The following is an 11,683-nucleotide window of genomic DNA, read 5'->3' as shown; positions in this document are numbered from 1 at the left end:
GCCGGAGTCCCGGGCCCCGCGGCGGCGGCAGCGGCGGCGGCGGCGGCAGGATGATCAAGCTGTTCTCGCTGAAGCAGCAGAAGAAGGAGGAGGAGTCGGCGGGCGGCACCAAGGGCAGCAGCAAGAAGGCGTCGGCGGCGCAGCTGCGGATCCAGAAGGGTAGGAGAGTGAGGATTGAGCCCTGGGGATGGGAGGTCGGAGGTCAGGACCTGGGGCGAGGCGTCAGGGGCGGGGTAATGCTGTCGCTGGGGGTCAGAGGTCACGGGTGGGGGGCGAGGCGGTGGCGAGGCAGGCAGGGACTGGGGGCGTGGGTGGGGCATGCGTGGTTATCAAAAGGGCCAGGTGTCTAGGATGCGGGACCTGGGAAGCTGAGGGCGTTCACAGGGCTGGGCTCCTTGGATCCAGGATTCTGGATGACAAGTGGATGAGAGGAGGGGAGTGGAGACTTGGGATTGGGAGAAAGAGGAAGCAGGGAATCAGTGCCCCCTGGACTGAAGAGCTCCCGGTTTAAGGTGGTCCTACCTAGGCTGCTGGGGCCCATGGATGTGGGGAGCCAGCGAGTGTGCTCTTGGAGGAGGCAGCACCTGGGAGCCGGTTTGGAGGAGGGTGCACATTCTGTATATGCCGTGGATCCCAGAGATCCCGTTTCGAGGGTGCGAAGGCTCCCCAGGGAAAGGGTTGCAGCTGGTCTCGCATCTCTGCTGCTGCCTGCCCTGAGCACCTTCTCCTCTCTGCCTCCTTCCCTGCCAATCAACAACCTCCTTCCCTAACCAGACATTAACGAGCTCAACCTGCCCAAGACCTGTGATATCAACTTCTCAGACCCAGACGACCTCCTCAACTTCAAGCTGGTCATCTGTCCTGATGAGGTGAGAGACAGTACTGATTTGGGTGCCTTGCACAAACCATATGGCCAAGTCACAGAAAAGAAGACCCAATGTGCCTGCCAGACCCAGGCAGGATTTGGCCCTAACATCTTCCTCTTTTCTATCCCCACTTCTGAACAGGGCTTCTACAAAAGTGGGAAATTTGTGTTCAGTTTTAAGGTGAGTTCCAGGCAGGCAGGGACAGCAGCTCCCTGGGCTGAGAAGGAGGTCACTGAGGTACACCTTTTTTTTTTTTTCTCTCTCCTGCCAAGGTGGGTCAGGGTTACCCCCATGACCCCCCCAAGGTGAAGTGTGAAACAATGGTTTATCACCCCAACATCGACCTCGAGGGCAATGTCTGCCTCAACATCCTCAGGTGAGTTGCTAACTCTACTACCCTACTCACCTCCTGACCTTCCTCAGGGGCTCTAAGCCTGTCTCTGCTCATTTTCTCTCACTATAGTTTGTGTTTTTCTATTCCTTCCATCTCTTCGTCTTCTTCCTCATAATACTAATTACCCCACCCCCCCCTTGGCTTCTCCTTTGCACACTTCCCCCAAGCCTCACATCCCCACTACCCCATGCTCTGTGCCTGACCCGTAAAGTCCCTGCAGGAAACAGAGCACACCTGCTCTGGAGTCCTTGACTCTTAATTCTCTGTCCACAGAGAGGACTGGAAGCCAGTCCTTACGATAAACTCCATAATTTATGGCCTGCAGTATCTTTTCTTGGTGAGTAGGGGCAGGTGAGGCCTGGGGCAGTGGGAGGCCAGCCCAGCCCCTCTGCCCCATCAGCCTGTTGACCCATGTTTTGCTGACTGAAGGAGCCCAACCCCGAGGACCCACTGAACAAGGAGGCCGCTGAGGTCCTGCAGAACAACCGACGGCTGTTTGAACAGAACGTGCAGCGATCCATGCGGGGTGGCTACATCGGCTCCACCTACTTTGAGCGCTGCCTGAAATAGGGTTGCTGCTCACCCCACCCCTGCCAGGGCCACTAGCCCCGGTGTCCCCTGCAAATATTTATTGGGGGTCATAGGTGGGGGATGTGGGGCAGCCGGTGGGGGTTGTCCCCTGCCCTGGCCTTGCCTCCCCTCCCTGCCACCTGCCCCTTATTATTTTTTTTTTAAACCACCATGTGATTAAGGTCAGCGCTGCCTCTCCTGACCCACTCAGCAATGGGAAATGAATTGGCTTGTCTAGCCCCCTGCTGGGTGCTATCCAACCCCCCCCACTCTAAGCATTGGGGTGGTTTGGCAAGAGGCTTGTGTAGCTGGGGCCTTGGCATCCTACCCATCAGCTACCAGAGGTCCCACCAGGCAATTAAAGGGGAACGTTACTGCATGGCCTCTGTATCTTCTTTGTTTCCTGGGGAGGGTAGAGGAGGGGGAAATGAGGTCCATCTTGGGTCTCTGTGGGTGGGCCTTTGGCTCAGCAGGAGCTGAGATGGCATTGGGAAACCCCAAGCAAGCCTCCCCATGTCCGGGGAAGCAGGGCCGAAGCTTGTGATGGGATGAATAAAAGACCAGAACTGGTGGTCACCTTGTAACCATGAGAGCATGGGGGACGAGCTTTGACAGCCCTAGTTCTGCCCTTAAGACCTTGGGTGACCAGGTAGTGGAAGCCCTAGCCTTCAGCCACCTTTGCGGGACACATCGGGCATGACACAGTGGACCCCTGAGTTAGGTCTTGGTGCTGGTCTCCTGGGTGTGGACCCTCGTGCTGGCTGCCTCGTAGAGGAGTCTGAGCTTGCAGGGATATGAAGAAGTCTAGCATGGAATGCGGAGGCTCGGGGTGGCCAGGCGGAAGGTGCCCAAAGGAATCACACACCCACAATGATGAAGGTCGCCAGACATGATTAGGTAGCTCAGGAGAATCCGGATGCGGGAACCGAACCTGCAGAACAGCTTCATGCAGGCTGCGGGAGCCAGTATGCGCAGGCGCGCCCCTAGCCACACGGGCGTGAGTGCGCAGGCGCGTCCAACCGCTTCCCAGCATTCCAGGCACGGGCGGGACGCGTGACGTCAGGTCGTTTAATCCGGAAACGGCGGCGGCGGCAGAAGCGATAGACAGAGGGGCTGTTGTTGGCGGGTGCTCCAGAGCCCGAGCGAGTGGAGCGTGACCCGGAAGCGGAAGCAGGTCCTGCCAGCTCCGGTGAGTGGTCCCCGTAGGACCGCGGGTCTCGGGCGGGGGGCACGGACGCGTCTTTCGGGGCTCTTGTCTTCGCCGGGCACCCAGCCCTCCGCCTCTCGGGATCCTGGTCCTCGGATCGGGGGGCTCCCCCCGATGCCCCACCCCGTCCCTCGTTCCGCGCGTGCGTAGTGTCCGGGGTGCGCTGCAGCCCCCATCACTTTGCTCTTGCTGTCCTGAAAACCCTAGTGCAGACCCCAACTCCTGCCGTCGGGGCACGTTCTCAGTACACGTGCCTGGTGCGATTTGCCCGGTTTTCCTCCCCCTGGTGCTGCCAGTTGGTTCACACCACCTAGGCTGGTGGCCCAGTGCTTGACATTGTGCCACGCGGCCCTTTCCACACTGTCCCATCCGTGCCCCCAATCTTCATGCTAGCCAGAGCCTGTCCTCAGAACACCCACACCTGTCATGGCCTCGTGCCCGGGCCCCAAACTCCCCAGTCGCTCTCAGACATCAGAATTTCACCCTGGGCGGCCAGGAGGACCACTGAAGCCCTAGGTCTTGTCTCCTAGCCCCTGTGGGCACAGTGATGGGGAGGAACTGGGTATGAGGGCCTGGGGATAGGCTGGCTGGTACCCATCTCCACGCCCCACGTCGCCCCCACCTTCACAGCAGTCTTTTGGCCACCTGTTCCCTGGTCTTCCCACGTGTTCTCACTTTGCAAGCCCTTCCTGATCCCAGTCCTGCTTCTTGCCCTGTGTTCGGGCTCTGTGCCCTGCCGCTAGGCCTCTCACTAGACCCCTGGCCTGCAGGCGGGTCCCTTCCGCCATGGACCTGTTGTTTGGGCGTCGAAAGACTCCAGAGGAGCTGTTGCGACAGAACCAGAGGGCCCTGAACCGGGCCATGCGAGAGCTGGACCGAGAGCGACAGAAATTGGAAACCCAGGAAAAGAAAATCATTGCTGACATTAAAAAGATGGCCAAACAGGGCCAGATGGTGAGTGCAGAGGGGCAGGGACCAGACGAGACAACACTCCACAGTTGGGGACTGCAATCACGTTATCTGGTAGATTGCAAGTACATGCTGCAGCAAACAGGTGACCAGAGTGGACTGAAGTGTGAGCAGGGCTTCCCTAGCTTGAGGTGAGAACCAAGGCTTAGGTGATCAAGATCTGCTGGGCAAGAAGATTAGTTCCAATAGATTAAAGTGCACGTATTACATGAGCAAGCCTCTGGGACATGGGGGGCAATGAGTGGGCTGAGGATCAGGGCAGTTAGACTTCTTGGGACATTAAGACCAGACTGGGAGCAGAACCCAGCTACAAGTCAAAAAGAGGACATGTGTGGCCTGATTTGACCCGATCAGTAAGTAAGAGATGACCTAGACTGGTGACAGGTCGTGGAGAGGGGCAGTGGAAAGTGAGACAGGTCACTTTACTGTGGGACATGAGAATAGGTGGATGACAGGTTTGGGCCCGATGACACAAGCCACGGATTAGCAAGGAAGGAGAAAGGTTTGGGGTGGGCGGACAAGTGAAAACCTGAGATTGTAATAGGTTGGTTTGAGATTCTGGATAGAGCCTGCAGTAGAGAGGTGAATTTTTTGTCAAAACTCGTGTGCTTCAAGTTAGGGTTGTGACTGCAGATGTAGAAGGGAGAGGGTGGAGCCTCTGCCCCTCCCTGTTGAAGGTGAGCAGTTGACACGTTAGCCTTGCAGAGTTCTTTGGAGACAGTAGGAGTGGGTGGTAGGGAGCTCCACCAACACCATCAGATAATTCTCCAAGAGTAGAAAAGTGCCCAGAATCCCCATCCCACTCTCTCATCCCCCTTGCAGGATGCTGTCCGCATCATGGCCAAGGACTTGGTGCGTACCCGACGCTACGTGCGCAAATTTGTGCTGATGCGAGCCAACATCCAGGCTGTGTCTCTCAAAATCCAGACGCTCAAGTCCAACAACTCAATGGCACAAGCCATGAAGGGCGTCACCAAGGCCATGGGCACCATGAACAGACAGGTCTGCTTCCACCCTTTCCTCTTCCTGCCTTCGGGGCTCGGAAACCCCCAGGCTCACACTCCCTCCTCCATCTCCAGCTGAAGCTTCCCCAGATCCAGAAGATCATGATGGAGTTTGAGCGGCAGGCAGAAATCATGGACATGAAGGAGGAGATGATGAACGATGCTATTGATGATGCCATGGGAGATGAGGATGATGAGGAAGAGAGGTGCGGAGGCCGTGGGGGAGTAAGGCAGCACTACCTGCCCTCGTGAGTGCCTTACCTTGTTTCTTCTCTCCTTTAGTGATGCTGTAGTGTCCCAGGTCCTGGATGAGTTGGGACTGAGCCTGACAGACGAGCTGTCCAGTGAGTACTCAAACCAAAGGCTATCGCCCCCAGAAGCCAGCCCCAGTCCTGCCTTCACACATGCCTGTTCCCTCCTAGGTGGCATGGCACCAATGTGCCCCCCTTCTTTACAGATCTCCCCTCTACTGGAGGCTCGCTCAGTGTAGCTGCTGGGGGGAAGAAAGCAGAGGCTGCAGCCTCAGCCTCAGCCCTGGCCGATGCAGATGCAGACCTAGAGGAGCGTCTCAAGAACCTGCGGAGGGACTGACCAACCCCACCCTGCTGCCATCGGAGCTCATGGATGCTCCTGGAATAAAAAGTGGACACTACTCCTGGGATTGACTGCTTGACTGCACAGGGGAGCTGGGTCCCTTAGATTAAGCACTTTATTCCATTAAGGTGGTGACACAAGATCCACTACAGGCCTGGGATTGACCCACTATGACAAGGGTCCCATGGCCCAGCCAACCTGCATTCCCAACCTTCCCACCCTCCCAGGCTAGGGTCAGAGAGCACCAGGGCTCTGCCAGCGTGCTACTCACTCCTCGCATGTCTTAGATCGACTGCAGCCAGCACCTCCGTGGAAGCAAAGATAGCAAACCTTTGGGCATGCAGTGGTGTGGCCAGTCCTTACAGAAGGGTACCTTGCTTGGAAAGCTAGAAAGACCCTCAATGACATAAAGTGACTTCTTGACATTAATCATGATCTTGTGTGGCAGACTGGGAGCCACTGTTCCTAGGTCAACTTGACACAAATGACTCCCAGACTCACCAACGGCAGGGTCCAAGGAACGTGAAGTTTTTATTAAATCCACAGAAGTAAAAACCATATTGTGAGGGGACAGGGCCACCAGGGAGTGGGAGCCAGGCCACCAGAAGGCAGGGGAAAGGGAGAGGACAAAGAAGAGCCAGGCCACGCTGGCCACAGGGGCTGGGGCCATAGCCTCAGAGACCATCACTGGGTCCTCCAGACAGCTCTGCAGCCCCCAGACCAGCACCAGGCAGGCTTAGTGGTGGGGGCTCAACTAACACAGCTGAGAACTTGGTGTCACCAAAAGCTTCATTCATACGCGTCTCAAAAAAGCGCTGCAGACCGATGATGGACTGAACATCGGCCTTGTCCTAGGCACAAGCAGAAAAAGAGTTCATCTATGCCTGGCCCCAGCCCTCCAACCCAGTACTGCCTCTCTCCTCCAACTCACCTCTGTCAGCTTGTTGAACTGTTTAAACATGCGGCCCACATCTTGGGCAAACTCCTGAGGGGAGCTATAAGGAGGTGACAGCTTCTCTTGGAGCCTGGCACGGATTAGCGTCAGGTCCAGGGTGCCACCAGGCTGGTCCTGCAAGAAATGGTATTTCAGCTTAACTATCAGGTCAGCAGACACACCCCACCCCCGTCTCCCCTTCTTGAGGACTCACCAGGGAGAAGGTACAGTCAGTAGCCAGCTGATGCAGGGGACGACATGGCTCATGGCAGAAGAGGGCCAGCAGAACACGCTCACACTTCTAAACACCACAGCACAATGAGAGCTGTCCCTGAGGTGCTGCCCCCCCCCTTCCACCCCCGCAAAACCCTCTGGCCCTCACCCGCTGGTTGACTGGGGAGAGCTTGGCCACCACACCAGTGGTGTCAGCTCCATCCAGGTTGAGGCTCCCATCCTCCTCCTTCAAATCAGGGAGCACATGGCAGAGGGAGCAGCTCCATTCTTCCCTGGAGAGCAGAGGAAGTGAGGGGTCTGCCTAAGACCCCCATTTGCCACCCGGTCTCCCCTCCCACAGCAGCTACAAACCCTGGCACATCCTGCAGAGCTGGCAGGTGGCAGTCTAGGTGGAAGCAGAATTCGCACTGGTTGCACATGACCAGGTCACCTGGCTTCTGGCAGACCCGACAGATGGTGGCACTGTCATCCAGGGCACCAGGGCCACCAGCCGGGGCCGAGGCACCTTCAGGGGCCACCACCTCCAGTCCTGAACTGGTGCTACCACTGGGAGAGGCCAGGCGTGGGCCCTCTACACCAGGACCCTCTGCCATGGCCATAAGCACAGGCTTGGTCTCCGGGCCTTCAGCAGCAGCAGGTGGGGCTCCAATGGCCGCCTCTGTCTCTTCCTCCTGTAAGGAGGCCCAAGGGGTGGTCAGGTGAGACCTACTGGTCTGTAGCTTCCCAGGATCACTGGGTCACAGGGCACTCACCTTGACAATGGCCATGCCAGGTAAGGGTGGGGCTCCAGGGGCCCCAGGAGGAACAGTCCCAGGCTGGCCCGCTGCCGCAGCGGCACCACCCCGTTCAATGACTATGAGATTGTAGTCCTCTGTAGTGTTGCCTGGGAACACCTTGAAGACGGGTGGCTGACTGTCGGCCGTGAGGTCCAGGTCCAAGCGCTCAAGACTCACCCGTGGCACCTTACGCATAAGGCCACTCACTTCACCCTCACCAGAACGGGATCTGTGGGAGGTGGTTATCTTACCATCACAGTGGACCCTGACCTAGCCAGTCCCTAACCATCCCGTCCCCCAGACCCCATGCTCACCGCTTCACACCCGACACGTGAGGCTCTGCACTTGAGTAGGGATCATCTGGTCAGAAGGGGGAGATGTGAGGTTGGGTGGGAATAGTGCCAGTTCCTCCCCCAACCCTCAGCAGCACCAGGGACACTCACTCACCTGAACCAAAGCCATAGCCTTCCTGCACCTCCATTGGCTACGGGCAGAGACAAGACTTCAGGTGAGTGACTCCCCTGAGGCCATGGACCCACACTCCTTCCCTCCCCACCACTTTTTTCTCACACTCCCTCACCTGGCTGCTGGCAGAGCCCTGCTTGCTCAACGGGCCAGGTGCCCGTGGGGGGGCCATGGGTGTGGGCCCTGTGGAGTTGGTGCCTGGACGCTCGGCCACAATCTTGCCTTTAGGAAAGAAACGGTAAGCAAGGGCAGCAGTGTCCTGGGTGGAGATCAAGCAAAGACAAGCAGGAGGCGGGACCCACCAAAGGCCTCTGCACTCTTGGTCCAAGCGTTGAGGTCCCACTGGAACTTCATCTCGCCATGTGGCTCAACAGGGTCCACGATCATCTTGAGGGCCCGGTGCAACTGGAAGTAGATCTGAGCAGACAGATGACCAGGAGGTGAGTGTTCTGGGACTGCACCCCAGTGCCTCCCAGGACCACCCACCCACTGGCCCCCACAAAAGCACACCAGCTTCTTGGAGAGCAGCAAGGCCGTGTTGTTGTCGCTCTCCAGGGCCCACGAGGCAAAGCGCAGGATGTGTTCCTGGTGCTTCTGGATCTTGGTCATGGTCCAGTGCTGTCGCTCCAGCCGCTCCTGCTGCCCCTCAGTAACCTTCTATAGTGACAAAACAAAGACAGCAGACTCAGCAAAACCGCAGCAAGCAGCAGCTGGGCCACAGGCCCCCCACACACACACACACACAAGCAGGTGTGGGTACCTGGGCATCGTTGACTAGCACTCGGCCCCGCTTGTTCAGTTCCTTCATGATCTGCAGAATGGCCATCTTGACATCCACCTGCACACGCTTCTGTACATCTGACACTTGACGGATCCTGAAGGCAAGAGCACAGTGGCGGAGGGTGGGTCAGTGTGGACAGGCACGGGCCCAGTACCCCGAGAATCTGGGAACCCCACTTACGAGCTTCGAACCTCCTTGGTGTTCTTCTGCAGTGTTGCGTGCTTGTCTCCAAGGCGCTTCACCAAAGAGGCCAGGAGCTTGCGCTGGTTTCTCACTGCATCCTCCAAAAACTGGTACCTGTTGGACGACAAAGGAGAGCCCAGAACAAGATGTTACGTACAGGAGATGGCCCACTCCACTCACCCTGGGCTGTGTGGGACTCACTGGTGGTCCTTGTGGGCATTGAGCTGGCAATCCCGGCAGGTGAGGGTATCACAGCTTTCACAGAATAGCACGAGAGGCTCGTGCTTGTGCACACTGCAGTACACGGTGCGTTCGCCGTCCCTCGTCTTGGCTGGGCCTATGGAGCAAGGGGGAAATGCTGAGGGCAGGCCTAGGCCACTTTACCTCAGGGGCTATGCAGACCATCCCCCTCAGGCAGGTTTAGAGTTTGGACACAAAGCAATGGGGGCCAGTGAACACAGCTCTGCAACCCTAATCGCTCCTCTCTACTAGCAGGAAGGCAATCAGGAGACAGACTGCACTGGAAAGTCTACAATCACAGACCTCTCCAAATTACATTAGATTTAAGGACTAAGGGGTGCCTCATTCAGGCCATGATCTTTTCAATCACTTGTTATCCAGAGTGCTGGTTGACTTTGGACTGTGGTGTCAGAGTACTGTGCTGGAAGTCCCACAGACTGCCGAAAGCACAGATGTGTTAAGAGACGATGCAGGCAGTGTGTGCTCCTTGAAGGTGAAGAGCAAAGTTTTCCTCTCACATACTTTGTGCATGTTGCTAGAATTTATTCCCTGGAGAGACATCATGCTTGGGACGGTGGAGAGAAGGCAACAGAAAGACCCTCAACCAGGTGCGGTGAACAATGGACTCGAGCGGGTCAGAGACTGTAAGGATGGCACAGGTTTGTAAGGATAACAGGGTTCAGAACTGCTGTTCCCAAGGTTGCTGAGTCATACTCAACAGCACCTAACAATATACCCCAACTGCCTAGACTTTCTCAACCCAGGTACATCTGATAATACAACTGACAGAACACTTCAAATACTCTGCGATCGGCTCCCTAAAAGAACACAGCCAAGTACACATGTGGGGTAGGCCCACCACTGGGGACATCCTTGTTAGGAACCACATTAGAGAAGTAACCAATACGGACCACTTGTGGGAAAATACCTCCTATATCCCATGCTAGTTTCCTGTAGAAGCTGCCTGTTAGACAACACCCACCTAACTACAATGCTTCCTGTTACTGTTCATCCACAGCCCAGACTTACACAGGATTAAATGTCAACACCAAGCCTAAAGATCCCTGAGCTCATTCACCAAGTTTCCGCAGCAACTGTGTGCCCATTATCCTCTCAAACTCACAAGCCAATTACAACCCACCGGCCAAGCAACAGATCTATGTAGGATGCTACCGAAGAGGGAGTAAGAGGCAGCACTGAGATAATCAGACTAGGAACCTACGACAAAAGATGAACCCATCCCCTCTCCCCTCCTTGAGAGTAATTCAAAGTTGGCCTTTCCCTCTCGACCATTAACCAAGCCTTAACTGCTCAGTCTAAAGCAAAGGTGTTGAAACTAGTCTTCAAGCCACCAGCTGCAAGGCCTTGCCCATTCTCCTCTTCTACCTCAAGAGGAATTCTGGGCTAAAAATTAGCTGCTGCATGATGCCACTGAGTGTGACTCACAGCAACTCTCAGAACAACAGATCTGAACACTGTCCTATCCTGTACCATTTCAGATTTGTGACATGTTTAAGCCCACTGCTATTTCACACCCAAGTTTTCAAGTCTTTCTTAGATCTCAAGTACAAAAAGATCTGGGAGGGGGGGAACCCCTAGCTGGACTTAGTAGAATACTGTCGTCCCACATCTACTGTACCTCTGGAAATATACCTTCTAGAGTGTTAGTTCAGTAACTTGCCCTAGACCAAATGTTTCACTCTGGGAGCCTGGCTACAGGAACTACCTCTTTTCTCACCAAAGACTGGACCTGTCCTCATCTAAGCAAGATGTTCTCTCCATGATGGCCCTATACACCACACACTTTGCACCATTCCTTTTCCCTAGACCCCCTTTCTCCAGACCTCTGCAGCACCACTCCGCGGACACAAGGCCACCCAAAAGCTCTCCATTTACATCTCACTACCGTGGAGCACACGTAGGTCTGTTAACTTATTCCAGGAATTTTGCCCTCGGCCAGGATCCATCCTCCTTCTCGAGTGGTCTCAGACTTAAGACCCCTGAGTGGTTCCTTAAGGAGCTCAGAACTGGCCCTTGTATGTGGCAGCGGCTGGGTGTGAGGAAGCCTGTCCTGGGGCACCTCAAGGCCCTAGCCCTCTCCTGGGCCACCTACCAGTGGAGCGCACAGTGTGGTCCTTTGTGTACTTGACACGCTGGTGGGCCTCAACACACGTTTCACACAGCGGTTCCGAGCACTCCACGCAGTAACTTGTGGCGGGTGCGTTGTCCTCACAGCTCGTGCAACACTACAGGGGGAAAGGAAGGTCCAGGTCTACAACAAACAAAACCCGACCCAGAGCACACGCTTCTCCCCAGGCCACAGTGCAAAAAGGGACCTGTCCCGAACAAGGACCTGGTTAGCATCCTGTGCCTAAGGAGCCTGTGCCCACATGAGGACCCCTCTCAGAGCCGTGCACCTGGTTAGCAGCGTGTGCATTAAGGAGGCTGTGCCCACCCGGGGACCCC

At 56.2% G+C, this 11,683-nt stretch overlaps 3 protein-coding genes across 3 annotated transcripts in view; 2 read left to right on the top strand and 1 right to left on the bottom strand.

Annotated features, from left to right (window-relative positions):
- Positions 1-6: 6 nt before the first annotated feature.
- On the top strand, positions 7-2,209 carry UBE2M (ubiquitin-conjugating enzyme E2M). Its single transcript, XM_006903030.1, has 6 exons — positions 7-159; positions 775-869; positions 1,008-1,046; positions 1,139-1,242; positions 1,534-1,597; positions 1,690-2,209. Exons 1-6 carry the CDS (start codon positions 51-53, stop codon positions 1,828-1,830), a joined length of 552 nt encoding a protein of 183 aa, XP_006903092.1. The 5' UTR covers positions 7-50; the 3' UTR covers positions 1,831-2,209.
- A 1,595-nt stretch (positions 2,210-3,804) lies between these two features.
- Positions 3,805-5,638, top strand: CHMP2A (charged multivesicular body protein 2A). Its single transcript, XM_006903029.1, has 5 exons — positions 3,805-3,991; positions 4,829-5,008; positions 5,086-5,216; positions 5,293-5,354; positions 5,468-5,638. Exons 1-5 carry the CDS (start codon positions 3,824-3,826, stop codon positions 5,599-5,601), a joined length of 675 nt encoding a protein of 224 aa, XP_006903091.1. The 5' UTR covers positions 3,805-3,823; the 3' UTR covers positions 5,602-5,638.
- A 640-nt stretch (positions 5,639-6,278) lies between these two features.
- Positions 6,279-11,683, bottom strand: part of TRIM28 (tripartite motif containing 28) — a 6,765-nt gene continuing 1,360 nt past the window's right edge. The window contains exons 4-18 of the mRNA XM_006903040.1: positions 11,331-11,463; positions 9,179-9,314; positions 8,975-9,091; positions 8,774-8,888; positions 8,524-8,670; positions 8,316-8,430; positions 8,129-8,235; positions 7,996-8,032; positions 7,863-7,908; positions 7,525-7,777; positions 7,124-7,443; positions 6,921-7,044; positions 6,753-6,839; positions 6,536-6,673; positions 6,279-6,455 (exon numbers count right to left, since the gene is read on the bottom strand). Of these exons, the coding sequence (XP_006903102.1) occupies positions 6,279-6,455; positions 6,536-6,673; positions 6,753-6,839; positions 6,921-7,044; positions 7,124-7,443; positions 7,525-7,777; positions 7,863-7,908; positions 7,996-8,032; positions 8,129-8,235; positions 8,316-8,430; positions 8,524-8,670; positions 8,774-8,888; positions 8,975-9,091; positions 9,179-9,314; positions 11,331-11,463 (2,052 nt within the window). The remainder of the gene's footprint in view (positions 6,456-6,535; positions 6,674-6,752; positions 6,840-6,920; positions 7,045-7,123; positions 7,444-7,524; positions 7,778-7,862; positions 7,909-7,995; positions 8,033-8,128; positions 8,236-8,315; positions 8,431-8,523; positions 8,671-8,773; positions 8,889-8,974; positions 9,092-9,178; positions 9,315-11,330; positions 11,464-11,683) is intronic.

This window comes from Elephantulus edwardii, unplaced genomic scaffold (genome assembly GCF_000299155.1).
Source record: "Elephantulus edwardii isolate Elephantulus edwardi_28Jun2011 unplaced genomic scaffold, EleEdw1.0 scaffold00496, whole genome shotgun sequence".
Classification (NCBI taxonomy): Eukaryota; Metazoa; Chordata; class Mammalia; order Macroscelidea; family Macroscelididae; genus Elephantulus; species Elephantulus edwardii.
The sequence above is the reverse complement of the archived record's forward strand: the minus strand, read 5'-3'. Positions and strand labels throughout refer to the sequence as shown.

Bases quoted from the DNA above. Each gene is read 5' to 3' on its own strand.
- CHMP2A (XM_006903029.1), top strand. From the start codon at position 3,824: ATGGACCTGTTGTTTGGGCGTCGAAAGACTCCAGAGGAGCTGTTGCGA. The intron at 3,992-4,828 runs GTGAGTGCAGAG...TCCCCCTTGCAG, and splicing joins TGGCCAAACAGGGCCAGATG to GATGCTGTCCGCATCATGGC. The intron at 5,217-5,292 runs GTGCGGAGGCCG...TCTCTCCTTTAG, and splicing joins GAGGATGATGAGGAAGAGAG to TGATGCTGTAGTGTCCCAGG.
- UBE2M (XM_006903030.1), top strand. From the start codon at position 51: ATGATCAAGCTGTTCTCGCTGAAGCAGCAGAAGAAGGAGGAGGAGTCG. The intron at 160-774 runs GTAGGAGAGTGA...TTCCCTAACCAG, and splicing joins GCAGCTGCGGATCCAGAAGG to ACATTAACGAGCTCAACCTG. The intron at 870-1,007 runs GTGAGAGACAGT...ACTTCTGAACAG, and splicing joins TGGTCATCTGTCCTGATGAG to GGCTTCTACAAAAGTGGGAA.